Genomic DNA, 24,789 nt, shown 5'->3' with positions numbered 1-24,789 from the left:
TATATATTATTAATATATTTATATATTCCTAGCACTATCATGAAATCCCACATTGTCCTAAAAGGTTTTCTTCTACAACATTAAAAAACAAAACTGGTTTTCCTTCCTATAAATAATTTTAAACAGGAGCTTGAGCAAGGACAGAACAATAGCCGAGAAGTAGAACCAGTTAAAAGCAACAATCTCTTTAGTAGGTTGACATGTTGTCATTTGCAGGTACAACTTGGATCATCAAATCAACTTCTTTCTACTAGGGACACAACTACGATGCATTAAATAATAAATACATTAATGTTTCCCTTCTAAATTATCATTATCCCCCACAATTCTAATTTCAAGTCTGTTCCAAAACACTTAAACAAAGACTCAAATCCTAAAGTTCTTTAAATGCTGCATTTGAGTATTAATACATCTTTTCATGTAGCTTTTGAGGACTTGTTCAAGGCCTGTTGTTTTATTCTTTAATTGAAGAGGAACTGCTTTTCCCCATAAATTTCCCAATAAATCTTCTCAGTGTTGTTAGCAGAACTAATTAAATGGCAGATCAACCTCTCCTCTTCATACCTGGATCTTGCAAATTTGTGGTGCTGACAGGTTTCTTTAGTTCAAATCCCAAGAGATACAGAGCTAGGCTGGGAGGACTGCACTCAAGAGAGGTGATAAGGAGATTCAGAATATGGATCCTGGTTTCGTGATGGATTTGTGCCCGCTTCTTCTCCGGCTCCAGCTCTTGATTAGAAAAAGGAGAAAAAGCAGATACAGTGACTAATGAAGTAAAAAATCCATCTAATAGAATAATCTTTAGTGTCTTCAAGTTAAATACAAGAATGCTGAGGGATGAACTTTTATTACTGCAGAGAGATACAAGAACAAAATTGCAAATTACGGTTAATACAGCTGTAAATAATATAACCAAAGCAATGTTAAATACTTGTCTTCTGAAAACAGACTCGATTTGGAGCTGGCTCACCATACTGTGGACATACTTTAACAAAATACAGGTACTTTTCATTCTGTTTAAGGTCCAATTCCACAGAAAACAAAGGAAGATTGTTTCCTGACTTAAGAACACTTTTTACACTTCTTTCAACAACTTCATTCCATGCAAAAGACAACTGTTTAAGCCATTTTAAGAAGCGTTTTACATACCCTCATCTGGATTAATTAATTCTTCTGCATCTTCATTGTCTAAACATTCCACAAATCCAGCCATCAGCTTCTGGCTAACACTCTGTATTCAACAATGGAAGGATGGAAATTAAGACAATTTTAAGAGTACTAAACCAAATACTTCTCATCATTCCCTTCACATAATTTGACAGAACTTCTGGAGAAAAATTATATAATCTACTTAATAAGCAAGAGTTAAGAGTCACAGCTGTTCTAAGAACAGGTTAGCAATTAGCCAGTGAACAGAAAAAAAAATCTACTGTTGTTACATATGCTAAATTATTCTCACAGATTGAAGACTATAAAGCACAAAAAGATCTCCCTATCTCAAAGGATATTGCCCTTTTTCTTCTTGAAAACAATCATGATTTTGTTTTTTTCAATTAATGAAGTAATTGTTTTACCAATGCCACAGTAAAAGACGTTTTATATGTGGGTAGATATAAAACAAAATATAGTTTTAATGTAGTTTCCTTTATAGAAACATTATGAAGCCCTAGTATTTCTCCATCAGTTTCTCTTTCCAGATTCAAAGAAACAAATACTTACCTGATCATGTGTGAAATCCCCAACTAGTTTTATCTGGATGTTGGAATTATCAGAAATACAGCACAAAATCTTGGCACTTTCAAAAGCTAGTTCAGGATTGCTGTTTCCATGGTAAAGATACCTTCAAATACACAAGATTATGGCAACAGAATTGCTGAGAATTTAACTTTTTAAAGATGGATAAGAAATTAAACAACATTTAGAAATGAAACATTAACAAATCAAATTTTAAAAATGAAACATTTACAAATCAAATTACATGAGATAACATTAAAGCTTCAAACAAAATTTCACCCTGTATGAAACACTGAATGCTAGTTCATTGGGAGAGATGAGTAGGCTGACTAGGGATAATAACCTTTCCTGGAATTTTTATCATTCTTTTTATCAAATATCTACATTAAACACTGCTGCAGAAGTTAAAACAACTGCTTGTAGGCATTTAATACAGAAAATAATGGACAACACTGTAAAACATGGCCAACAGCCAAATTCATTGAACTTTCCCACTCTGTGACAACCAAAGTCTGGGGCAAAATGTAATTATATGCAAGGTAATCATTGAACATAAGGTAGACAGGAAGAAATCATGAGGGGGGGAAATCCAGAAAGAAAAACTATAAATACAGATCCCAATCTTGCACTAGACAATCACAGTTCATACCACCTGTGAAGACATCTCGCCTCACCAAAAAAAAATTCATGAGATGCTCTGTGTGAAGAGGAACACTGACTAGTGAAACCAATGAAAGGATCCAGGACCCAAACACTTCTGTGCCTCCAAAACTCCTCCCTTCTCAGTACTCTGCACATACCTAGCAATATTCACCACGTGGTCAGCCTTTTTAGTGCGAGGGTTGATTCCTTGCAGCAGCTGCTCCAGAGGTGTGACAATAAGGGAAAGGTGGCTCTCCCGCAACAGATCCATAAAAATGTTCTCCTTCTGTAGGGTTAAGTTCAGAAGTGCAAGGCAATACTGTACAGCTTTCTCTAAATGCTTCTTCCCTGCAGTGCACAAAGAACATGAGAAACACAGAGGAGAAGCTAAATAGACTACATTTATAAATGTCATTCATCGAGCCTTGCACCAAGAAAAAAAACCTGTCAGTTGTTAACCAGTAGGAAAACTGCCCCCAAAATACAATTTTTATATGCAAGAGATACAAGTTACAGATATGCAATGTTAGCTTTAAATCCTACCTACTATACATTTTAACTTGTAAAATGAATTACAAAAATGAAAAATGAATTCTAGGCACATACCAGGAAATGGAGCATAAGTATCAAGCTGCTTAACCCCTTCTTCTAGCAAGCTAAGGCAAAGTTCCAGCATTGGAGACTCATTCAAAAGATGATACATCAAATTGAATCCAGGTGGTTTATATGCTATTATTTCTTCTCCTAAAGACAAAAGGAGAAAAAAAAAATATAACCTCCAATAAAAACCCCCTGTTTTACTTAAGTTAGCATAAGCTACAAAACCTAAAAAGCCCCCATGATTCTAAGTAAAATCCCTTGCACAAAGTCTTCAGAAATTTTCTTTATATAGAAGCCATTGAGGAAATTTTAAAAGTTTGGGAATAGTTGTAAAGACAATTACCATTACTTTCCGGTACCCAATAGCACAATCTCAAATTTAACCCTAAAAAAGATCTTATTAAAAAGAAAGTGGAAAAAGTTTATGTCCCCCCCGCAACCTGCACAAAGACCCTGAATGAGGGAAAAAGTATTTCCAGAAGTCAAAGAGAATGTCCACGATAAATCCCTATGACTGTTGTAATAATGTATGCAAAAACAAAACTACTAGCCTAAAATTCAAAGACCTTCGTGATATGAAATAAAAGGAGAAGACTAATGCTTCTGATTTATTTAGGCTCTTCATGAACTCTGATAGATAAAAGCAGGAAAACAGTAAGTATCTTTTTTAACACACAAATTGTGTGTGATGTACAAGGGTACAAGGGTTTCTTTTGGCACCAGCTTTAAACATGCCCTTCTTCCATTCATTCTGTGTGTGCAACTCCACCACACACCAACAGAGAAGACATGCCAGTGTGGAGCCACACACTGAATCTGCTTGAAAAATGCACCTACTCAAAACTAGATTAACCCACTTTTCCAATGTATCATGTAACCCACAAATAATCAAACAAGTTGAAGGATTAGCTGAAGACAGGAACAAGCTAACAAGTTTTCTGAGCTAGTTATGCTGCCAAGTACTCTTTGTCAAAGCATGAGGCCCACAGGTCTTCCAACTCAAAAGATATTTACAGTTAAAGAAGTGGTTCTCACAGCACTGCTACAAGAAAATCCACAAGCATCACAATGGAATTCATTATAAGAAACTTTGTTTCAATAAAAAAAAATTCTAGGGCTCAAATAAGCCCTAGATTTCCTATAATGAGGCAAGTGTAATCTACTTTAACCATTTAAAGGACAGTTGTTCAGAATTAAATTACTTCAGGTCACAATTCCACTGCTACAGCTTTCAATAATTCATATATTAATAGTGTTAATACTAAAAGTTATCTCAAATACAATGCTGCCTTTAAATTAACCCTACAAATAGTAGTGATTTAGATAGAGACCAAACAAGTCCAGAGGAACAAGTCAAAACTGAGGTGCTGTTCAAGTGTCAAATGGTGCTCTTCAACCAAATCAGAAATGAAAGAGAGAGAAGTCATCCTCCCAGCAGAGACAAAGTAGAAAATAGTGTACATGAAGACCTACTGAGTCAGCAATGCAGATCTCAATACTACGTGGAAATTTTTAACATCTTCCTATTTTAAAGTCTTGGTCTAGCTTTCCACCAGCTTATTTGCAATATTAAACAAGATCCCAAGACAGAAGCAACAGAGCAAAACAAGCTACAATTCTGTTTGTCAGTGAACAATGAACAAGTTAACCTTGTAACTCCACATATTGGTCCACAAAGTCTTCAAGTTGAGGCTCATAGTCCCGCAATAATTTGTAAAACACTTCCAGAACTACCTCAGCTACTTCCCACTGCAGATAATGAAAAAACAAATAATACACAGATTAAGGCTGATACTGAAGCAACAAAGCCAAGATGACAAAGAACACAACACATACTGCAATGATGTACTGGATCAGAACCATGGCTAGCATTTCAAAATTATATAGTCAAGCCAACAACACTATAATTCATCGTGTCAAATAATTTGAAAGCCCCAGCTTTCTTTCTGAAGTGAAAGGGGAACATTGAAACAGATTTATTACCTGCTTTAAGCTCTGTTACACAATATACATATTCGGATATTGTATTATTGTATTTATTGCTTATTCGGATAAGCAACAAATAGTTTTTTCTTATGTATATAGCTAAGAATAGATCAAGAATAGCCAGCTTCCACGATTCAGTTTAGCATGTGCCTCCATCCAGAAGTATTTCATCCAGAACCAAAGCCAAATTCCTTGCTTAAGTAAGTCAGAAATATTTTCTGAGGTAACATTGAGAAAAGGACAAATGTGACTTGTAGGTTTGGGCATGTCATGTTCAGAAATCATTAGCCATGTAGTAGACTTGCAGAATCCTGCAAAGCAAATTGAAATTTAGGAATACAAACTTCTTTTTTAAAAGACAATTTATACAGGCTCCTTTAAAGTATATCCTGATCTATGAGTTGAAATATCACCTGCTTACAGAATCAAAACACTCTCAAATGCTCTAGGTTACTTTTGCACAGCTTTCTCAAACAGATCTAAGCCATATCAACAACTATATCCTAAGGAAAAAAAATATTTTGAACCAGAGCTTACTTTTTCAGCAGCTTTCCGGTAAGCTCTGGTGCGGAATCGGAGAAACACGGAATCCCTGAGGAACTGGAGGTAGGGATCAAAGCCTGGAGGGCGCAGACCTGCTCCCAGGTTAGCTGGGAATGAACTCTCCACCAGTGTGCTGATGAGTCGACAGAAGGCGCGGGTTAAAGGATATTCCTCATAGCGGGACTCAATCTCATTCAATTCAACCTTCCCAGGAGGACAGCAGAAAGAGAAGGAGACAAATCACAAATTTTGTGGGAGGAAGAAACATGTGAGAAATAATATAATAGCATCATCTGTGAATTACTTCACAGTGAATCAACTTAGCAGCATTTCTGTCTACAGTACAACACAAACAGAGCAAAAGCAGCAAAGCATCAGTACTGTTCAGTTCAGCAACACATATTCATTCCTTTCTGAGCTAATAGAAGATATGCCTCAACATTTACCTATTTTGTTTTTATTTACCACTGTTGCTAGATACAAAGTGAGCTATATACCAAGACGTAACAAAAGTGAGTCCAATTTAAGAAAAATTTAGTAAGAAGTGCTCATGAGGAATTTGAGGGTTTAGATGCTGTTCTGTTACTAGTATGAAGCTGAACTAAATGCAAAAATGGATAAAATTTTCCAGAAATTACAAGCAGGCTTGAAAGTAAATTACAAAGCAGTGAAACAACAGCGTCTATTAGAAAAGTTTCCCATGGACACATGAAGGAGAGGACGCCTCTGCAAGTGCTTCCCAAATGCATATGCAGATGATCAGAGAGGCTGCCAAAGTACAGAGACTCTCTTACCTCAATACCAATTGCCTGTCTCTGGCCTGGACTTCTCACAGTTTGTAATATCTTTGAAACAGAAAGAGAAATGAAAACAGACCAACACATTTCACATGATCAAAGTGTATCTCCACAATTTTTATCAGGAGTAAAAAAAAAAAAATACTCATCACGTTTTAGATCTAAGAAGAGGTTTTCTAAATCCTTTTAAAGGATAAAAAGCCAAGATTTTTCTATTTGAGAGGCTGAATTATGCTTGACACTTGTATGCTTCCAGCTTTACATTCTCCAAGATCTGCATCATGTTTTCACATTAATGATTTTTACCTTATATTGGGTACGGGAAAGACATTTTCTTCATTATCTCTTAAAATAGTGTATTTTAAGAAATATCATAAATTAAGAAGCAAAGGTGGTGAGATGTCATTATTGTCAGGGTATCTTATTAGCAACTAAAAATAAGGCAGCAATTACAGTTCAAACAGGACTGTTAGGAAACCTGTACTGATGTCAAATAAGCACAGCCAATGACATCTCTGAGGTGATACTGTCATTTTCAAAATCATTTCAAAGCATTAACTGCTTTGAACCAATTCATTAACTGTGAAAAAAATTATATCCAACAATGGCAAAAAGAAAATTTAGGAAGAAATGCAATGCTATTTCAAATATACTACTGGCAATTTCAACTAACTTGGATGCTACAGTTCTAAGCACTGAAAATCCTAAAATACCTGTGTATATTCCAGGGATTGCCAGAGTGAAGCAGCTATTTCAGGAGATCTTCCAAAAGCAGTAAGGGTTTCTAATAGCTCTGCTTTCAAAATAGGAGGAATGCTGCACTGCAGAAGTCCCAGGATGACCACTACTGGTGTCCACTGAGGGTGCTCACAAAGAGCCAAGCGAGCATTCTCACTCTACAGAGTAAACAGAAAACAGAATTGCAGATTATTTCTTTAAAGGCTTTTCATGTCTTACAATCTCTAATTCACGGTTCAGCACCAAAGACTCTTTGTACTTGAAAGTACATATGATATCAAATGAATAGCAGACAATTCCAAAGCCAACCATTTTAATTAAACAAAGAGCGGAGTATAAAGACTTACAAGTACTCAAATTGTGCCTATACACAGAAAAATTATTTGGATAATACAGGCTTCTTATAACAACCTGCTTTTTTTAGTGGACAACCATTCATGGAATTAGTCTTTAAGTACTTACATTCTAGCAGCTTCTTCAAGCATGAGTAGAGGGACATTTCTTCATTTTTCTATTACAAACATTCGGTATACTCCTATCTCTATGTATTTCTATGAACCCACAGTTAATTTGGATGTTTTTTAACAACTTTTTTATCATTTTGTTTTAGTCTAAGAACAGGATCATCACTCACGTAAGCTCCCTAGAGACTCTGAGATGAACCACTGCACAGGAACAAGCCTCTAGCCTCATCAAATGGTAATTCCCTGCATCCTTAGAACAAATTTATCTTCATCCCAGATTATGATTTAATGATGCCACGAAATATTACTTTTAAGAGCTCCCTTTATCCATGCATATCCAATACGGACATTACAGCTCAAACAGGATCACCCCATTATCATTTCTGCCAAAGACGATTTTTAAAAATCATATTTAGTTTCACTGATCTGTCTTGTGTTTGTGTCAGCAAAACCAAGGCCATCTCACTGTATCACAAAAATTTCAGGCTGCAAAATCTGGTACTTAAGAGCAGAATTATACACTATTCAGAATTACAGACAACTCACAATACAAAATTATGCACTGCAATTTTATTCTCCTGGAATTCTCTTCCAGTCAATTCATTCAAATAATTTTACACCCTTGGTTTGGGGATGTTTTAAACCATAACCCCGGAGGCAACTTTCACAGCTGATCACATCCCTTGCCAAATTTCTATCACCTCCTTTTGAATTCAACTAATACTTTTGCTTTTTCAAACTCATAAATAAAGGCAAAGAACTTTCCTACTCCACAGTGACTTATTGTGAATATATCTCACTTCTGAAAGACATTACCAGCTCCATTACCAGCATGAGAGTCAAGTAAGCAAGAAAATGAGCAATACCAAGAATACAGGAAAAGGAATCATCTCTTTCTGCTTCACCTACACCTTCAGTGTTTGGTCATTACAGTTACTCCTTCCCATACTTATGGAGTTCACTAATAAAATGACAACTGCTAGATAAATTTTCCTTACATACTTTTTTTGGTCAAGGAGAACTTCAGAGCTGAATGATGATGATTTGCAAGGAAATAAAGAAGTTTTAACAAAGAAAAGCAAATAAAATGTTACTTACCCAATTGACTATAACAGTGGTCAGCTGTAAAAATGCAATTAATCCATCCTGTTCTTTCTGTGTGATGCCTCGGAGAGGCAGGTGACGGTACTGGACACTGTCTGCACTTGGCAAGTCTTTCCTTAAGTGCTCATGATAAAGCATCAAGGAGTGGAAGAAATGCTCCCAGGAGACAGGACTGCCACCTGCTCCTTGGATGTTTTCCGCTAGAAAAATGACAAACAGGTGACGAGATTTTCTTTCTACTCTTTCAACAGGGTGAAAAGCAGGATGGCTAAAACTAAAAGTTTCTTATCTAAAGAAAAAAGTTAAGTTCAAAGGAAAGTTATTGTACGCAAAATTAATCATTTATGTTTGGGGACTTTTGCTTGTTTATGGGTTTTTTTGAGACAGAAAAGTGCTAATATGAAGAACTAGCATAAATAAGTTTTCTGTTTTATGAATTGGAATCTTTGCAGCATTTTTTCTATTTTCAAAGAAGAGGGGTTTTTAATAATTTGACCAATGCAAAACTGATGCAAGACACATGACTGACTAGCATCTCCTACTTTGAGAAAGTGCTATTGTATTAAATGAATCCAAAAATTCTAACTGAACAAAGCGCTTCTGAAGAAAGTTAGCTCAGAAAAGTTACATTGTATATTTTGTAAATACAGCTAGCTTTAAGACATTACTTATTTTTTGTTTTATAATAAGCAACACTGACATTCTGCACTTCTTATGGTGCTAAGACATGGATTTTTTTTTTTTAAGTATTATTTTGCTAGGTGAATTGCTCCCATGGTGCTCAGACATCTAACTACCTCATCTGGCAGGTTTTATTTCAGATTACATTTTCAAGTAAAGACTTCCAGTTTCACCTTTGTACTACTAATGAAATGTTAAAAGTATGAGGCCACAATTCATCTCAAATGAGTCTTCGCACTTTTGGAAAGAAAAGGAGTTGAGAAAGAGCTGAAGTGTCACTTCTCTTACCATGACTACTGCCATTGACTTTTAGCAAACTAAAGCAGTAATGAGCACACTGAGGCCCACTAGCCAGTCCCCGCAGCATTTTCAAGTATGGGATGTAAATTGTGGAAGGAAGTAGATCTCCCATTTGCCTAACAAACTTTGACAAGACAACCTAGAACAAATAAAGATCAGTGTTTAAAAAAAAAAGGAAAAGCTGAGTATTAGAGGAACACATTAAGAAGTAAAAGTCAGAAAACAAATTCTAACGTAATGAGGGCGGGGTAGACAAGTTCCTTTGCAGACTGGCCTATTCAGTGAGACACGTTTGAAAGAGAAACTAAACAAAATAACTCATGTGACTGCAGAATATAATAACTCTGCAATTCTGTATTTCTAGTGATAAAATTTACTTCAGCTCCCAAATGTTCCAGAGGAGTATTATTAGCACATCTCACAGTGCAAGTAAAGAATTCAGTGTGCTTGTCATATACCTGAACAGTGACTCACACACACAGTGATTCCTTTCAGAGACATTAGGCTTGCTTGCACCTGGCCCTAATTTAAGTTGCCAGTATTCTGGGTGAGTCTTGGGATGTGTCTGATTTTTTGCGGTTTTTTTTTTTTTTGGCTAGGTTTTGCCTAGCACTGCACATTCCTTCAAAAGGGTTGACAGAACCCAAGGTACCCAAAGAGTTTTTTGAATGTCTACTTTACCTGCTTAGATTGTATCCTCATTCTAATATTAAGTTCTGTCTCTTATGGACTATAATTTTAGGACTTTAAATAATTTAAATATTCTTAGGACTTTTTACCCCTAAAATACTATCAACTGCAGTGAATAAAGTTTTGGTTTTTTTATTGTTAAGGAATCTAACTTCTCAGTTAAATGAAAAAGGCGTGCAGAAGTCATCACACAAAAAACACAAGAGAACTATCAGAATCCATTCAGCAACTGTAACAAATCAAACCTAAACAACATTTTCAAAGAGGTTTGTTAGTACTCTTTCTTGCTAAGTTTATTGACAACCGTGAATGGCTGGCAGAAGCAACAACCACCATGCCATGCAGAGCAGGACACATGCAATTCAGTCACTGAAAAAAGGTAAGGTCTTCTTAGAGGTTATCTGTAATAAGGATACCAAAAAAAAATTTGTTGCTTGAGGGTTTTTGTTAATTTAGTTTTAAGTTACTAGTAATTACTCAAGAAAATGGAGATAACCTGGCGCTGAGGGGGTCGCTGGTGAGCTACTCCAAGGTAGGAGCCCATGATAGTGGAGGTCTGCAGGGGCTCTGATGGACACCAGTACTCATGGGCAAGCTCCAGATTAAAGGGGTCCTTCCTGTACAACTCAGCAATCTGTCAGAAAAAGGAAGATGCAAGAAAAGTAACAACTCCAGGAAGAAAAAAACAATTACTTCAAAAATAAGCACTGCTTCTAGATTAGCTATAAAAATCTGAGAGGCAAAGCACCACAGGGCAGGTGTTCCAGTTCTTAAAACTTTCTGAAAATCACAGCTTCTAAATAACAGAACTGGAACTAGTGACAGCCAGCAAAATTCAGAATGCACATATCAGTGAAAATTTAATAATTTTCTATTTTACTATTATGGATTAAATCATTGCTAAAAAACCCAGTGTCATTTCTCCTTAAACAACCATATGCTTACCTTTATACATTAATTTTACAAGTTAGGTAGTATCATAATTAGAAAACTTATCTGCTATCTCAACATACAAATTTCTCAGAGCAAAATTTTATTTCTTCATTTAAGTTTCCTATAGCTATATGAGATGCTTAAGAAAGCATTTCACTACAAATTTTCCTGCTGATGTCCTATAACCTGAAGGAAATCTTTGGAAAAGACTAGTAATACAAGCTTTTAAATTATCAGAAAATATAAAACACCTCAGAGTTCAGTACATGAATCTATTTTTCAACACAGATTTTTCTGAATGTGCAGTAAAGCAACCCTAATAGCTAATATTTAAACAAATATAAGTATTTTCATTTCCATTTTATTTTATTCTGATTTTCTTTATTTTATTAAAAATATGACAAAATCATTCTTTAAAATGTATGCTTATGGTCAAAACTCTACTGAAATAAGGGAATTTGTAATTCCATCAGTCTTGATGGAGTCACCTTACTGAGCAAATATAAAACAGTCTTCCCAAACTTTCATTACAAATATATCAACACATAAGAATTATTTAAACATTTCAATTATTTATCAGAGTAATTGTCAACAGTGGGGTAAAACCTCTAAAACCTTCAAATGTAAGAAACAATGCAGTGTTTGCTTACTAAAAAATAATAAAAACCATGACATTACATCAGAAACCAAGGCAGCAAATTAACTCCTTTATATGAAAAATTATAGAAAAGTGTCTGTACTTAAGGAAAAAAAAAATTCATCTCAAAAGGGAAAGATCCAGCACCATATGGCATCATTCAGGTACAAGTTTCAGATGACAAGTGAAAGTCACAATCATTATTTGTCACAGTAATTTACAAGAAAATAAGGCTTACTAGAAGCATTAAATGCTCCAGATCTCTCCGAAGGGAAATAGGTGGATCATTACCCATCTGAATACTCATGTGGATCATGCGAGCATCTTCGTCAGCACGGTTCCTCAGCTGTTTCACCTGCAGGATTTATGAAGTGGAAAAGGAAACAGTGGTCTATATTTAGCTAAGAATGAAATAAACAGAAATAATGGAATTGTCTACATGGCCTATTAAACTAAGAAAGCAAACGTACTTGCACAAACATGACAAGAATATTAAATTTTCTATTTTTTCAATCCTCTCTTCCTCCCAAGAGCTTGCATGCAAAGTTTATTGATTGACTATAACTTACTGCCAAAGCCCTTAGAACATAGCAAAAGCCCTCAACTTGTATCATAGGAATTTTTCCTAACTGACTGCATCAGATACTTTGGTTTGGCTCCAAAAGGTGGATCCTTTTCCTCTTTCTAATTTAAAAGCTAGACAGCTTAGTTTCAAAGGATGCTAGACCATTACTCACAAGGAGTGAAAAGAAACATGTAATGTAAATGCAAACATGAATGCAAAATATTGATTCATGTATATAGATCTGTGGATTGCACCTTTCTTAGCCATTAAAGGCTACTCCTACTTGCAGCTACTTCACAATTTGAAAAGGTCAGAACTGATGCAACTTTGGAGTTACTCCGTCTCAGCCAGAAGCATTATCACATGTCAATAAATACCACAGGAAAAACAAGAGAGAATAGCAAGAAGAATGGCAAGCAATTTTTTTTTTAAAGTAACCATTTAGTCAGCATCCTGAACTTCTTTGTGTTGAAAATGCTAATTATTAAACAAAAACCAGCTGACATTTAATTTTAAATTCAAAAAGCTTTTGACATGAGACTCCAACAGAGGCTTACAGAAAGCAAACTGACATGAGATTAAAAGTTTTGTTAAATATTAAGGAGACATTGAAGAACAAGAAACAGAAGTAAGCAACCAATTCAACACATAAATAAAACATTCTGACAGTCAGTAGAGTCTAGTTCATGGTCTATAACATATCTCAATATGCAAAATTGAATGAGCAGCAAAATAATGTGTCTCATTGGGAAAAAATAGTTTAAAATAATAGTAATAGGAAAACATTATTAAAAACTAGAAATAACTTTGGAAAGGGTCAAAGCAAACTAGCTAAATTGGTATACTAACTGAACAAGAAAAAAATGTTGATAAGTTAAATAATGAATTATTTGATAATTAATTATCAAGATCAGAATAAATATAATGGAGGCAACCAAAAGATTTACCCAAATCATCACTGTCAAGCAACATAGATGCAAAAACTATGCAGAAGAATTAATTAAAATGATGACTTAGAGATTTAAGTAAAACTGAACAAAGGTTACACAGACACACAAAGCAAAACAAAGATCCCGCAAAACAGACACTTCTTTTTACCTAAAATTTGAGATTCAGTAGAAATAACTAAGGACATAAGCCAACCACTGCTATCAACAGTTAAGACAAAAAGTTGCCTTGTAAGGCTATACTCAATTTCCTACTAACAATTCCCTGTGAAACAGCTAGTACTGACTTACATCAAACTAGAATGCATGTCAATGGTCAGATTTTGTCTTATATTCTGCATTACAAAATCCTGTTTGTAATGAACATCTCTCTTTGTCCTCAGGCATTAGCTACAACTAACTGAAAATCTGAGCCAAAGCAGGAAAAAACCAAAAAAACCAAACCCAAACTGAAACGGAATTTCAGCATCCATTTAAATTTTAATCATGTAAAACAAACACCACTACCACCATAAAAGCCTGTGTTGCAAATCTCACCATACTGAAGTGTTTTAAAAACCACATTCTATTTCAGTGTGGAACACAAACCCCAAACATTATGGCTTCTATAAAGCAAACAGGTTTTCTGAAGCTGGACCTCAAGCTGAGCATCACATCTGAATCTCTGTGCTACCTTGTAAAAATAACAGAAACCTAGAAGAGATGCCCACACTTCTCAGTAAGTGCTACTCACCCAAACAACTTACTTTCATTGGCATGAGTGCAAGGAAGTCCGTGACAAGGTTATGGATTTTGCGAATGTAAAATTCCTCCTGGTAGAAATTTTCGGACGCCACAACAGATTCAGTGAGGAACAGGAAAACATAATCAGCAATCGCTAGCTCTGCCATTGCCTCGTCTGCCTCAGTGAATTCTGCTAGAGCTGGGCAACAAAATTCACAAGAGGGGAAGAAGTAAGTAACAATCTGTTACCAAACAAATATATTTCAAGATACATAGACATGCAAATTTCCATGCTTCTATCAGGTCTGTTTTTTCTACTATACAGGAGAACTAGACTGAAAAAAAGATAAATTAATGGCAGATGATGACCTCTATTCTGTTTTAATAAATGTTACAGTGCGTATCCATTTACCCCAAAAAAACTAAGGCAGTCAACCAAGAACCACAAACCTACTTTATTTAAACATTAAAGATATTGTTTACATTTTCTTTTTTAGATATTTTGAAGTAGACTCAATTTTGACATAGTAGAAAGCTAGATGATTTGTGAGGTTCGGAAAGGAAAAAATAAAATTATGAATAGATTTATCATCTCAAGATACTGAGGTCTAACATCTACAGATGTAAAAAAAAACACGATCAAGAATCCATTCTGGATTTAAGCAGATTCAAATGATACTAAAACTGAAAATTAAATGCTTGAATTTTCCAGTACGTTAAAATCTCTTTCCCTTCAATGAGGCACTATTAATCTCTAGTAAGTAATTACTTCTACATCTGTGTACATTTCAGAGCAATTCATTTCACTACCACCAAATCCACATATAAAAAGTTTTAAGGAAGTAAATGACAACACTTCAGAAAGGTAATGGATCCTTTGACTTACACCACTTGCAGCCTCTGAATACTAATGTGCAGCAACTGAACTTTACCTGTCACATCAGAGAATTGGGATATTCCTCGCAATGTCAGCGCCCAGGCTAATCTGACAGTGGCTTGCAGGCCGGGTAATTTCCAGGGCTGGCACTCCTGAAGCCGAGTGTGGATCGTTGCTATGTACTGTCTTTCTGCTAGCAGAGGGAGCCGGTGCATCAAGTCTTCAACAACAAAAACAAAACCAATACTCAGTAAACAAATGGGAAAAAACACATGCAAAATCCTGCCAATTTGTTACTCATCAATAACAAAACTGCTCAAACAACAATTTATCCATCTGCACAATGTAACCTCTGGGAAAGCTGCCAGCATTACCTTCACGATCCTCTGCCCCTTGTTCCAGAAAGCTGACATCAAAGCAGTAAAGGAGAGCCATGAGAAGAGACAAGTTCACGCCATCCAAGGAGCCATCAGCTTCCACTGTTACCTTCTCCAGGTAACTTATGAGGAGTAGAGTGTCATCCTTACTCAGGGGTGACTGACAGGTCCAGACAAAGAGACTTTCAGCCAAGGACTGTCGGCACTCTTTAATGAGATCAGAAACCTTTACAAGACAAACAAACAATAAAAACCAACCCGGTTAATGTATCTATTCTGGTAACATGTTCAATTTCTCCTTCTCAGTCAATCACGATGACTGGCTTAAACAAAAAGTCACCCTGAACACAGCAGCTACAGAAAATGCTGGGTTGATTTGCTAAACAAAAAAGGACCCTTCTGCTTGTTAATTGTATTTATATTGATATGTATTTAATGAAAGGTGTAAGTAGATATCTGGGAATATGACTACACACAAACCAGTATCCCTGCCGAGGCCAAGAGACATCAATCTAAATAGAATTTACATAGCTGTAAATGGATCACACAGAAGGCACACTCCCTGTCTCTAATTACACAACTGCACTGGCAGTTACCCCAGCTACAGTCAACCTTCCCTTTGCCCCCAAAAAAAATCTTCAGGTGAAACTAAGGTAAATTAAGGTAATTTAAGATAAATGAGAAAGATACTCTTTTCACAGTTTCTAGATTCATAGTAAAAGTGTAAAGCTAGTTCTTCATCCAATGGAAAGTAAATTGATTTATTATTACACAGAATGATTTTAAAGCAGATCATCCATTAGAAATGAGATCAAAAATTAAAACAATAATATTTAAAATCTTCCTGCCAGTAAAATTATGCTGCAGTTAGTGACAACGTCAATTAAGCCCAAGAACTACAAAGATGACACTGTATTTAAGCAATTTTCACTTGACTATTAGAAATGCTTTCATTCATATTAACACAATTGGGCTATTAAGAGAATTATTCACCTGACTCAACTTGGTTTCCATCTGTTTTAATAATTTGTGAATTAGTTCACTTTTCTTATGTCAATATTGCAGATAATGGTAGTGCTGATAATTTAAAATACAGACTTCAGAATTTAGAAAAGAAGAAATTTACACACAGTGTAAATATTAGGCTTAGATTTTTACTGTTACAATTCTTCACTAAAAATAAGACATGCCCTAGCATCTGGGAGCAACGGCAAAATAGAAATGCAGGAAGCAATGTGAATCCCACACTGATATTACACAAGCTGTGGAGCAATACATGTAATCTCAGACAGCAGCAGACTTTGTGCAAAGGCAAAGGACTTCTTGCAGTCTAACTCTATCCTAATGTGTTGAGTAACACAGAAGAATATCCATGCTCAGTGAATTTTACCTCTTTGCGATGTTTCTCACTGCCCAATCCTCGCTCTCTCTGGAGTTTATCAAATTCATTGTTCAAATCAATGTTAGACACAAGTGTGAGGATCTTCTGAGTCAAACCCTGCTCCATTAGGTCATCTGTAAAGCGTGTTGTCATGGAAATTAACTCTTGACTGTAACGGAAAGAATAGAAATTTAACAATTAATCATAGTTTTCCAGTCACAAACATGTCTAAAATACTGAATCCCATAAAATGTATTTGATGACAAAGAAACATACAAATAAGTTACATCCAGAGAGTAAATAAAGACGCATCACTAATCAGTAAGTAGTGCCCTCAAAATATTATGCTGAAGGGATACAGAGTCTTAGGCAGGGATCAGCTAGTTGAGATTTCTATTAAAAGGAAAAAAGTATTATATATAAAAGATGAACACAACTCACAGGCTTTCTTATTAGTAAATACAATTTTCCAGATACTGCACTCACAATTTATATTTACACTAGAATACATTTTTTCATCTTTCTCTAGCCAACTTGGAAGCAGTGTGCACTGCTTTCTTTTTCAAGGCAAAAGTATAATAGCATATAATGTTCACCAGTAGACAGTACATTTCTTTTAAGTAAATCCAGGATCAAAATTCCCTTTTACAGTACACAGAAAGTCAGAACACAGCAATGTCCTCAAATACTGAGCAATGACCAATAGTTAGAGCAACAATGACTGGGACAGTGTCTGAAATAAAATACTGCCAAAAGGTGAGGTAGCATGAAAGAACTGAAAGTAAAATAGATATCCCTATAATCCAACAAAAATATGAGCAAAATAAGATTATACTTTAGAAACAAACATGAAAGCAGCTGCACCATGTTACGAGAAAAAAAGCAAATCTGAGACTATACATATTCCCTTCAGTCTAATTAGTTCTAAAAGCACTCAAAACCAAGAGTTTTGATCAGCTTCTTGCCCTGATACACACCTGAGTTCCAGTGTCCACGTCTTGCCTTGGCGTGACTGGATGAGGGTTCGCAGTGAATTGGCAATGCACCTTTTCCCATCCCAGTACAACAGAACTGCCACTAGACCTCTGGTCAGGCCAGGAAAGTGAGGCTGCTGGTGTTCTCCTAGTGAATGAAATGCACAGAAATAGACAAAGAGAGCTAAACAAACATGCCTTGATAACAGCTCTGTATCTTTGTATTTCTAATTGAAATATAAATATGGTATTCAAAGTAACTGTGGTTACTCACTACCACTTTGATCTGTTTCAGACACTAAAGAAATCACAGATATTTTGGGTGCTATTGGTAAAATTATTACTCAACTACTAAAACATACAAAAAATTTTTTTAAATGCTAGTCCAAATGGTATTTGCCACTGATACGTACCCATCTTAATAATCAATTTGAGATGATTATCATAGAAATATATTTTATTCAAAATGAAATTTTCTATCTGAAACTACATTGAAAATTCAAGTTCAAAATAGAAAGTGAGCCTGACTTGAAGATGGCTTTCCAAAGGTGACAAATTTGCAATCCACCTCTTTAACAAATTTTTCAAGTTAATGAACAGTAGCTAGTAATAACTAACAATTTTAACTTAATAATTCTAAAATCAATCTTCTACACAAAGAATGTGTCACTCTCCAGAATACTTCTCTTACTAATCAGTTATTAGATTAGAGAATCACACAGCAATATATAACTAATACATAATTTGAAGAATCAGTGTCTATTACACTGCTTTATGGAAAAATTCTCAATCATGTTTTAATTATGTTTCAATTCAATGATACAGAAAATAAATCATAAAACCTCCTCAGAATATGCCCCCCTTTGCTGGGGGCTATATTAGCTGAGCATACAAACATTAGGGTTTGCCACCATATGACATTATAGTGAGAATTTCTTTTTAAGAACATTCTGTGATAGGAAGTTAAGGCCTTCACTGTATCATGCCTTCACTTTAAATGTACACTTCAATAAGAAAGCCCTATTTAATCTGTATTTCTCCAGATCTTGAATATTTTCCCTTCTCACCAGCTAGAAGGAGCTCAACAGCTGCCAGCTCTCCAATATCAAAGAGGTCACTGAGGATAAAGGCTTCTCTGATGAGCTGCTCTGGCAAAAGCCTAGTTCCCTGCTGACCCTGGATAGCAACTCCTTCTGTGCTTGCTTTCTGAATTTTCTCATGCTGCTGAACATTTTTTGGCTGCAAGAGAAACAAGCATCGGAAGTTATTCAAAATGGCAAGATCAAATACTGAATAAAGCTTTACTCATTAACACTTCCTCACAAATACAGTTCTGTCAGGTTAAGTTGTCATCATAAAAACAAAGGCAGTGTTTTTAAACAGAGACAGTAAAGGCATCCTAAAAATGCTTCATGCTTGGACAGCAGTGGTCTCTTTGTGGGAACGTAAAAAACTAATCTTATACAACCAGTGCTGACATTTAGTTTACTCAAAATATTAGTGGTTGAAAATAAACTTTGATAAAATTCTCAACAGGAGTTTATATCAATTCAGTGAAAGACATCTGGGTTGTTGATCAGAACTGTTGCGTTACTCCCAACTGTTCTTTACATCATTCTTTTTCCATTAAACTGAGATGCTAAAATATACTGGTGAAACTCTATAGCTGACTGTTAAATTTTCTGACCTTTCAATTTAAAAAAGCCATCTCCTATTGGAGAAACTGCACCTCTGAAAGACGATATATTTCTAGCTACTACCCTACAATCCACCAGCCAAGAAACAGGGAGTTTTTTCACATTATCTGGCATTCTGAACAAGACACATTCTGTATTTTTTAAGGTCATGTGTTCACCTATTTTTTGTTTGTCAATCTGATTGAAATATGAGCAAAACCAGACAAAATACTTTGTGCTTTAGTTCAGATACACAAGAGTAACAAAAAATGTTAACACATGACTGATGGATCATCAAATACTTTTAGTATTCCTTTCAAAACAGCACTCAAATAATGAGAGAAAAAAAATCATCATAGATAAAATTATCCTGTAGATGACACAATACAATATGTATGTATTTCTTTTCCCACTTAATACTATTAGTATTCTTATGGCAGAACAGGACTGATATAAAACATCTGTGTTATGTACTACAAAAATGTCACATGAAAAGGATGGCCAGGGTCTAAAATGGCATGTAAGACAACAATATAAGACAGAGGAAATCATCAACTCTCCAGCTCATTCCAGAAGAGAGCATCAGTCCAGTACCGGATTTCTGAAGAGAGAAATGAAGTCAGATTTGTGCTTCTTTAAAACTTGATCGAGACGATGAACAGCTTCAGGTTGCCTTTTCCAAATGGCATTCATTACAGTCTGCCATATGTCCTTATATGGACCCCACAGGCTTGCAGCTAAAAGAACACATAAAACAATGTATTTAAAATAGAGAGAGGAAGAAAACAAAATATTTCTCTATTGCTTTCAATAAGTAGACTCTTTTTTAGTTTACTGTTACTCTTGGCATGTCAGTATACTCTTACACCCATCAAGAAAAACATATTTTCCTTTCCTAAGGCACAAAACAAACAAAAAAAACAACAATGGTCTGATATAAAACTTAATTGCATCCAAAGAAGTAAAGAACCAAAAAAGATTATGTATACACCTAAATTCTGGTGCTGAAAGTCATCTTACAAGAATACTTACAATACAGGTATTAGGTTGGAAAAGACCTTTAAGGTCATTGAGTTTAAGCATTTATCTGACACTGCCAAGTGCACCACTAAACCATGTCCCCAAGTGCCACATCTACATGTCTTTTAAATCCCTTCAGAACTATGACTCTACCACTTCTACAGAACACTCCAGAAAAGGACTCCCTTCACTATCAGCCAAACAACACATCAAATGAATTACAGCAGATGGCTAAAGAAAAATTGTTTCAACCATTTGCAAAGGTTACTACTTAAGTGAGTAAGCTGGGCAAACCAAAAGCAGGTTAAGCAAAAGCAAGCTATTTAAATCACCCTTATTGTTCCTACACTGTCAGAGATGAACCGGTGTGTACTGAGCCAGTCATCTGGAAGGGGTGTCAAATCCTGCCTCACTAATCAGAGAAAAACATTCTCTGTTGAGAGAGCACAAACTCTTTGATTACTCAAACTAAAATTGATATCCCTCCCAACAATCAAAATGCCAATCTCCTAAGCTTCAAAGTACCTCTAGAATGTCAGATCAAAGACTGCCATACTTAAATGGTGAAGTCTACACACTTAAATGGTGAAGCCATTCATGCTGAGTAGCTACACATGAATTTACAAATGACTGAGACAACAATTTAGCAGTGCCAGTATGGCTGTGTCAGGCCAACCTGTAAAAAAGATATAAATTTGCCTTTTCTGAGCATCAGTGTTTTAACTCCTACAATGTTACCCCTGCCTAGAAATAGCTACTACTGCATGCATAATTTCACACATAGCTGTAACTGGCTGTCCCACACAACTTCAGAGTTCAGATTTATTTCCACTTGAAATTGTCTTTTCACTCTAACTACATTACCAAGTCCAATAAACACCAGCAGCCAACCACAGTGCCTGCCAAAAGCTGTTCAATTACTTCCCTGGCCCATTTGTTTGCTCTTGTCCCTACCACATCATTGCTTTGCATCAGCCCAAACACATGTACTCTAGGGAATTAGAACAAACTAAGGGTCTAAATTCTCAAAGCAAAATCTAATCCAAAAAGGAGTTGATTTTCAACAGGATCGCATCTTCAACCCAGTTTGCTCTGCAATGGCACAAAGATGAATTATTGCAGAAAAAGGAACAGGCCCCAGGAATAGAAAGAGGTGGGACTTCAGCAACCATGTTGACTTTTTCCCACTTAAGCTGTTCTATTATTACTAATTTTAGAAAGGCTAACTGTCCCATCAGGGACAGCAAGAAAAGACAGGCTGAGTTGCTTCTCTTGGCAACAGTGGCAGTTGATGCTTATATGCCTGAACATTTTGCCAAGTGATAGACCCAAACGTGATATGCCTGTTCCCACAAACAATATACTATAACCTAAGGCAAAATTTTTACTAGTTCTAGTACCACATCTGCTTTAATTTTTTCTCAAAATTCCTGTAAAAAACTCCTTATTCCTCTAGGTTTTTTTAAATTATAAGGCTATAGACTCTCTTGCTGTGTAACTCATCAAATAGTCTCATTTGAACTACTCCAATTTTCACTTCAACAAAGCCATAGCTGTTTATGAAGAGTCTTTGCTTTATTACTGCTTTTCTGTAAGGCTACAGGGATGCAACCCATTCAGTGAGATCAAAAATCTTCTCAGTAAAATCTGCCTACCACAAGAATGGAGGTTTTAATTCTATTAGCTAGAACTAATAATAACTATTAACTGTCACTATTGACATTCAAAACCTTATTTACAGACCTTTTGGCCTATATGGCAGTTATAACTTTTCCAGAGGGTCTCCATTCTCCTTCTGTTAACCTAACGAAGCTCAACAAGAGTAAATGCAACATCTTGCACCCAACACAGAACCACTCCTAGCTGGGAACCAAGGGAGCTTCTGGAGAGCAGCCTTACAGACAAACACCCAAGTGTCCTGGCAGACAGGAGGCTGAATACCAGTCAGCAGCACAGGCTCATAACAAGACTCCAGGCTCTATTAACAGCTGTAGCCAGCAAATGCAAGTAAGTGATTATTTAGGCATCTCAGAGTCCTTAACTCCCACACTGTCTAATTTTGGGCTCGTCAGAGCTAGACACTGAAATAGCGAGCCAGAGAACAGAATGAATGAGAGGCTGAAAAAAGTGACCTGGTTCAGTCTTACAAAAAGAAGGCTAAAGAGGGATAGGGGCTTTGTTTTCTCTAACTACTGAATGGCACTACATGCAGAAAGCACGGTAAGATTCTGGATCTATTTCCCTTTTGCCTCTTACACCACACAGCACTAGGAGATGAGCGTAATACCGAAGTGATGCCTAACCACATGCACACGGAGCTACACAGTCCCCGGTAAGCAAGGAGGCCTTGGCTGCCGGACGTGACTCCCCAGTAGGTCCAGCCAGGCATGGCGGCAGCTCTGACCGCGGAGCTCCGTCCCCGTGCAGCTCTGCGCGGCCCGAGCCCGGGCACCGCCGCACGGGCGGCCGCACTCCAGCGCCTGCCCGCACACCGCGCCCACACTGGCCGGGCGCCCCGCAGCCCTTCCCCGCTGCCCGCCGGGCCTCGCCTCGCCGCTTCGCCACGCCCGGCCTGCCCAGTGCGGCCGCCCCGGTTCCGCGGGCTCGGAGGAGAGGCGCAGGGCCGCCGGCGGCCGCGGAGCGGGATAGCCGCGGGGAGAGGCGGAGGAGAAGCCGCAGCCCCACGCTCAGATTGTTCTTACCCGAATTTACCGCCAACGGAGCCGCCATCTTGGGCAGAGGGAGGCGCGTCCGGCGCCGGCGCCCGAGGAAGGCCCGGGCGTGCCTGGGCCCGCCTCGCTGCCGCGGCACCGCGCGGCTGGGCCCGGCAGGGGCAGCGGCTCCGGCGCGGCGGGGCAGCCCCGCGCCCGGGCTGCTGGGAGCTGTAGTCAGTGCAGGTTCAGCGTGCCAGCCCGCTTCGTGTTCGCTGCGGGAAGGGAGAGCGCCGAGCTCCTGCACTCCCGCCCTCCTCCTCTGATGTAAATAACACAGCGACTCCGTGCCGTTCCGTTCTTCTTTCCCTTTCCCTTTCCGTGCCACGCTCAAGTGAGTCTTTCCTTCCAAGCCCTGCCCTGTAAGCCCTTTTCACTGAATATGGCTAAATATCTGACTTCAGACACTGCACTGGGAGATACATTCACTAGAATATTTAAATTTATTTTTTTAATTGAAAAAAAAAAAATATCATCAGGATGATTCCAGCTTGTCTGGTTTCTGATTGAAGTCTTTAAAAAATAGATACAATGAATAATTTTTGCATATGAATGAAGCTTTACAATATTGTATAGGGGAGGATTAAAAAAAAAAAAACACCCCTCCCCAAAAAAAAAAAACACAAAAACCCCACCAGATCTGATAGGAGTTATCCTGTGAAGAAAGCTGCATTTAAACTCAACGTATGTGCAAAAAAGAAAATGAAAAAGTACCAGGCACAAAGAAAAGAAAATAAAAAGCATGTTTATACACTTATTCATCTGGAGCTGAGGAACAAATATCAGTATCTTAGAAGTAGTCTGTGTCTGAAGTCAATTTACCATTCTCTGCCCCAGTAGTAGTCAGCATTCTTACAGAAATTCCCTCCTGTATTACCTTTAGGGTAAAAAATTCCACTAAAAGTACTCATTTACAATTCCAATTGTTTCCCTTCTTGAACTTTATTAAACCACTATTCCATGTTTGCAAAACTATGTCCAATGAACTAGACCCATGGGAAATGGGCAAAATAACTATCTTTGCTTCTGTAGATCTCCCCTGTAATGGGATGGCAGAGGGGTAGTAGAGAGAGAGCAGAGCTCCTGGGGTGAGACTGAATTGGCAAGGCAGCTGCAAGAAAAAGGAGACAGAAAACAGAGAAACTGTTTCACTTAGTTAGAAGAGGAGAGAGAAATGAATATTTTAGAAAAGAGGGGAATTCTCAGAGTTCAGTAGATGAATGTGTTCTCAATAATTTGGCCTAATTTGTTGATTTAGTCAAAGATCCCATATTTCTTTGAGATTTACCTTACCCTGGTCATAGCCATGAACAGAACAGACGTATAATGATGAGAATGACAGTGAATTATTCATTTCATTCCAAGAAATAAGTGAAGTTATTCCCCAAGCAGCTGAACTAAAGCAGCCTTGGTACCTGGGTGGGGCATTCCTGTATCCTCTCCTGGGCATCCTTCCCTGTGAAGCCATAGTCCTGCAGGTATCAGACAAACTTGGAGATGCCTGTGCTGATCACCTGGCCACAGCAAATGTAGTGGATAGCTTGAGGTTTTGCTTCAGTCTTTCCTTCCACAGCGATTCTAATTTTGATCTTTTTCCTTTATACATTCCCTGATTTGCACTAAGTTTATGAGCCCTCTAGCCTTTGATCAGATTAAGTTGAAATTGACTCAAAAATTGCAATAGGTTCA

The 24,789-nt window shown here is 37.1% G+C and overlaps 1 protein-coding gene across 1 annotated transcript in view; it reads right to left on the bottom strand.

The window, feature by feature from the left end:
• The window catches only part of NUP205 (nucleoporin 205), a 45,079-nt gene extending 21,911 nt beyond the window's left edge, over window positions 1–23,168 (bottom strand). Inside the window, exons 1-21 of the mRNA XM_058023209.1 lie at window positions 23,092–23,168; window positions 19,964–20,106; window positions 18,761–18,932; window positions 17,697–17,841; window positions 16,729–16,888; window positions 15,336–15,564; window positions 15,017–15,181; window positions 14,108–14,283; window positions 12,088–12,204; window positions 10,776–10,913; window positions 9,578–9,728; window positions 8,603–8,808; window positions 7,016–7,198; window positions 6,300–6,350; window positions 5,500–5,709; window positions 4,626–4,725; window positions 2,983–3,120; window positions 2,535–2,724; window positions 1,720–1,840; window positions 1,150–1,231; window positions 565–729 (exon numbers count right to left, since the gene is read on the bottom strand). Coding sequence (XP_057879192.1) covers window positions 565–729; window positions 1,150–1,231; window positions 1,720–1,840; window positions 2,535–2,724; window positions 2,983–3,120; window positions 4,626–4,725; window positions 5,500–5,709; window positions 6,300–6,350; window positions 7,016–7,198; window positions 8,603–8,808; window positions 9,578–9,728; window positions 10,776–10,913; window positions 12,088–12,204; window positions 14,108–14,283; window positions 15,017–15,181; window positions 15,336–15,564; window positions 16,729–16,888; window positions 17,697–17,841; window positions 18,761–18,932; window positions 19,964–20,106; window positions 23,092–23,119 — 3,070 coding nt within the window. The 5' untranslated portion in view covers window positions 23,120–23,168. The remainder of the gene's footprint in view (window positions 1–564; window positions 730–1,149; window positions 1,232–1,719; window positions 1,841–2,534; window positions 2,725–2,982; window positions 3,121–4,625; window positions 4,726–5,499; window positions 5,710–6,299; window positions 6,351–7,015; window positions 7,199–8,602; window positions 8,809–9,577; window positions 9,729–10,775; window positions 10,914–12,087; window positions 12,205–14,107; window positions 14,284–15,016; window positions 15,182–15,335; window positions 15,565–16,728; window positions 16,889–17,696; window positions 17,842–18,760; window positions 18,933–19,963; window positions 20,107–23,091) is intronic.
• Window positions 23,169–24,789: the final 1,621 nt, after the last annotated feature.

Source organism: Melospiza georgiana, chromosome 4 (genome assembly GCF_028018845.1).
Source record: "Melospiza georgiana isolate bMelGeo1 chromosome 4, bMelGeo1.pri, whole genome shotgun sequence".
Lineage (NCBI taxonomy): Eukaryota > Metazoa > Chordata > Aves > Passeriformes > Passerellidae > Melospiza > Melospiza georgiana.
The sequence above is the reverse complement of the archived record's forward strand: the minus strand, read 5'-3'. Positions and strand labels throughout refer to the sequence as shown.